We start from the raw sequence: 4,599 nt of genomic DNA on the forward strand, positions 1-4,599 counted from the left end.
AGGTGTAGTACCAGGAGTAGTATCTGTAGGGTAAGGTGTAGTACCAGGAGTAGTATCTGTAGGGTAAGGTGTAGTACCAGGAGTAGTATCTGTGGGGTAAGGTGTAGTACCAGGAGTAGTATCTGTAGGGTAAGGTGTAGTATCAGAATTAGGATCTGTAGGATAAGCTGTGCTTGTGGGAGTAGGATCAGGAGAAGTCATGCTACTAGTTTCTTTCTGAGATGTAGTGGAAAAAGGAGTAAGATCATCTGAAGAAGTTGTGGGAGAGAAAAATTGCGTTGACAGTGAATAAACAACACCATCAGGAACTGTGGCTCTGACTGATGCACTTTTTTCATTAACAGTAGAAAAATAAATAGGAAGGACTGGAGAATCAGCTGTAGAATTAGTTCCTGATGAGAAACGAGTCCCAGATGTTGACGAGACCAAAGGAACAGCTGTGAAGAACATAATTTTTATTACTGGCATTATTCAGACAAATGCACCCATAACTAATGTGCTAATGTTAGTAGGTTTGCTGTAATTTGATCTATTAGTGCAATAAGTTGTCTTAAAAGGAAAATTATTGATATAATGGTGTTGATAAAATGTTTAGTTCTAAATCAAAGTGTAGAAACATGGACACATCGGATTGATGAAAACCACAGTCAAAATTTAGCTCGTAAAACTTTTGATTTTCAATCTAAAACTCAACTGCAAACCAACTGACTTAATTCCACATGAATGCATCAATGAATGAACGAATGAATGAATGATACTTTATTGATCCAACTGATGGGAAATTACAGTTCGGAACAAACTGTTTAAACTGGGCGAACAGCTGCCCCGGGTCCAGCAGCCATGCAAGGCGCTACTGTGGTGTACTGTGCCTTTAAGAATGTGAGCGCGCCTCCAAGCGCGAGCGCGCCCTTTGTTTGGAGTCCAATTTTACCATCTCGCTGTGATGACATGTTCCCTTCTCTCTCGCTAAATAAAACCTTGTCCAGAGCTGAGATATCGTCATTTTTTAAGGGTTTTTTAACATTCAGCAACTTCCAGCAATCCCGCAGCAGCAGCAAGCAGACGACGACGAGACGGAGGGAACAAGCCACAGACCGACAGCCTCAGAAGAGCCGAACCGAACACATCATAAATGGCGTCATGACACAGGCCTGTACAGTCTTAAGTTAATATTGAATTAACGGGGGTAATATTGGCCATATTTATCTCTGTTTCTTTGATTTTTAAGCCTCAGACTCAGGGCGGTTCCTGTGAGGTTTGTCGGTAGATCACAGCGATGGGCTCCGTCTAATGTCTGGTTTTCTGTCGTTGTTTTGTTTTTGTGTGTGTTCAACCTTGCTAAGTTATTTGTTTTTTTTCTCGACGTGTTTCCCGCCGCAGAGGGGTTAAGTGTGTGTACTCTCTGGCGGTTTATGAGTAAAAGTACGCGTACTATTGAAGAAAAAGTGTATGAGATGCATCTCTGGTATTGAGTTTCGCCGCAACTCCGTGGCTAGTGAAACGGGTCGGCCAAAGAGACGTCTTGGCTGCCCTGTTAGCTACTGGTAGGGCGTGGTTGTGCGGAGCCGTTCAGCCTGATCCTTTGTTATCTTGCCCGGATAAAAGTACCCGGTTGCAGTGTCTTCAGAGGCCTAAGATCTGTTTAATTCCGATGAAATAGGCTGGGAAGGTAGCATCAGGATTGGGTGGTGGAAGCTTCGTCTAGTTCCTGGAAGTTTAAAGGGAGGCATGTCATGTTTTTTTTGTTGTTTTTTTAAAGTTCTGTTCAAGCAAGGGAGGGCATGCCTGCGTGTTTGTCTGTCCTAAATGTGTGTTTAATGTTAAATGTGGGGTTTTTGTTGTTTTTTCTGTTATTATTTGTGTATTGACTTGGCTCGGTTTGGGCTGAAATCAAATTGTGGGGGTGCTTTAAATTTTTTTCTTGCTGGAGCTCCTTTGTCTTGTCTAAGAAGTGATTTATGGCTGTGCAGCCAGGAGTGGTTTTTTATTTTTTTTTTTTTTTTGCTGCTTTTGAGTGCATCTGGCTTGCACTAACTTGTTTTTCTCCCCTCTCTCTCTATGTGGTTCTTTGTTCGGAGCTCCTCCTGCTGGTGAGAGATAACTTCCTGCTGCAGGAACGACCTGTGGGGCTGCTCCTTTTCTTTTTTTGACCAGGCGAGTAATTCTGTTTTATCCACAAACTAAAAAAAAGAAAAAGCATTATTTTAATTCTTTGTCATTTTTGAGTGACAGCTACTGAGCATCGACTGTTTGCGCTTTGTAGTGACTTGTTTTATCTTCGGTGACCGTTTCAATTTCATTTTCACGGCCAAAGGGAGGTATATAAATACAAATTAAATTCAAACTCAAACTAAAAAATTACTTTATTGAAAGAAAGAAAGAAAAGAGTTGGTTTATAGNCTGTGGATCTTTTTTAGATTATGTCTAGTGTTTATAGCTGGCCTTTGGATTTCCTGTGGTGACACTTTGGTCACTGTCAGGAGGTTTGGGGGTATAGCTAATGGATAGTCGAATCTGGAATTAATTACTTTAGGCATAGCTTATCTAGCCTTAAGGTAATGTCTTAATTAGGATGCAAACAGGATTAAATAGTTCCTATTTAATTTTAGGCTAAATTTTAGTTTAAGTCTTATTTACCTTATTATGCAAATGAAAATTTTCAGCTGGACAATGTGTTTTTTATGCGAGCTGTATGGATGTTTGGTTATTTGTCGATTCTGAAGAATCGAAGGGGGGATTATGTGGTGTACTGTGCCTTTAAGAATGTGAGCGCGCTTTCGAGTCGCCCTTTGTAGAGTCCATTTTACCATCACGCTGTTAAGACCTGTTCCCATCTGTCTCGCTAAATAAAACCTTKTCCAGAGCTGAGATATCGTCATTTTTTAAGGGTTTTTTAACATTCAGCAACTTCCAGCAATCCCGCAGCAGCAGCAAGCAGACGACGACGAGACGAGAGGGGAACAAGCCACAGACCGACAGCCTCAGAAGGACCGAACCGGACTCGACACTGTCCAAATTCAAGGGCTTCTCCAATTCAGTCCCACAAATGTCTCCGCTTTTTCCCTGATTTGAGGGACAGGTCCAATTGATGCTTCTCAGCACATCCTATCCCAAGATGCATTGCAGGGCATTTTGTTTGTTTGCAATGGTGAACGAAGCAAGAAAAAAAAAAGAGAGAGTACAGTTTTAAATAAAAATCTGGAGGTACAGAAACTGTAAGTTTAAACTGGTTGTGTTCTTAGACTTTTTGTCATTTGCATGTTATTCTAACACATTCTCACTCCCGACTCGTCAACACATTGACTCTTTTCCAAAGTTCCCTCTGCGTCTTATTTTGACGCGTCAGGTGACCCCCTCGCGTCAGTCCTTTATCTGGGTTGCTCCACCAGGGGTCTTTGGGTCGGGGGGTCTGAGGTTAACATGAGGGATCAGGATTAATGGTTAAGTTTAGGTACTGGGGTCAGGGATAGGATGTCTACAGTGAATATTAGGTAATTTTAGGTTTTGGAACAYGTAGTTCACGTGAATTTCCTACATTTTCTAAAAATGGTTAAGTTTAGGTACTAGGGTCAGGGACAGGATGTCTAAAGTGAATAAAGGTAATTTTAGGCTTTGGGATGGTATTTTTTGTGCATTTTCTACACTTTCAGAAATTATGACAACAGATTCCACCCCATCTCGTCAAAAAAATGACGCAAAGGGAGTACCCAATGCATCAACATCGGATGCAGAGGGAACCTTGGAAAAGCGTCAATATGTGACGACTCGGGAGTGAGAATGGGTTGGTTATTCTTGTAAGAAATCATCATAAACGAGCACAAACGGTGGGTTAATTTGTTAATTTGTAAAATAAATATATTATTTTAGTCATTTTGATCTTCATTGCTTCTGTTTAGTGTCCTCACAGTTGCTAGATGACAGGATACGCTGGGATAAGGATGGGAATAAAGCTGAAGGCTACACTGTCCAAAAAGGAGCTAGCCCACGTAGACCAGGTCCTTCAAAGGATGCAGGCCCTGAATTTGGACTCAGCCTCTGTGTCCTTAATGGACTTGCAACCTGTCCACAGTGTCTTCCACCTCATGCACAAAGACTGCTGAGATGGGCACCAGCTCCTCTGTGACCCCGAAAAGAAAAAGTGGGTAAAAATACTGGATGGATACACGGACAGAAGAAAACTTCAGAGCTAAATGCTAATAGTTAATGAGAGCACATGAGTTTGTCTTACTGAATAAATTTGGTCCTTGCCTTGTCCCAAGGATGCTACTTGATACTGAGCTGCCTGCAAACAGAGAAAAATCATCAGTTATTATATTTTTAAGAGCTGTAAAAATTCATTTTAATGTTTGTCAGTACACTCCATAAACATGTCCAATAGGTTAGGGCAGGGTTTCTTAACCTTTTTGACCTCGGGGCCAAATTTGTTGAACATAAAGTGACACGAGGCCCAGTCAGACATTACCAATGTATGGATCAAAATGATAATTATTCGAATTTAAATCTTGGTTTAATTTTTATTGTATTTACGTACATCATAACTAAACTATCATAACTAACATAACTAAATTAAATACAAACATTATATAAACATTTTTATAT

At 40.7% G+C, this 4,599-nt stretch overlaps 1 protein-coding gene across 1 annotated transcript in view; it reads right to left on the reverse strand.

Moving 5' to 3' along the window:
* Positions 1-4,599, reverse strand: part of smoc1 (SPARC related modular calcium binding 1) — a gene marked incomplete at its 5' end in the record, with an annotated part of 31,594 nt that overhangs the window by 2,216 nt on the left and 24,779 nt on the right. Inside the window, 1 exon segment of the mRNA XM_014033524.1 lies at positions 4,229-4,282. Coding sequence (XP_013888978.1) covers positions 4,229-4,282 — 54 coding nt within the window.

The sequence above is a fragment of the Austrofundulus limnaeus genome, unplaced genomic scaffold (genome assembly GCF_001266775.1).
Source record: "Austrofundulus limnaeus strain Quisiro unplaced genomic scaffold, Austrofundulus_limnaeus-1.0 Scaffold1765, whole genome shotgun sequence".
NCBI classification, from domain to species: Eukaryota; Metazoa; Chordata; class Actinopteri; order Cyprinodontiformes; family Rivulidae; genus Austrofundulus; species Austrofundulus limnaeus.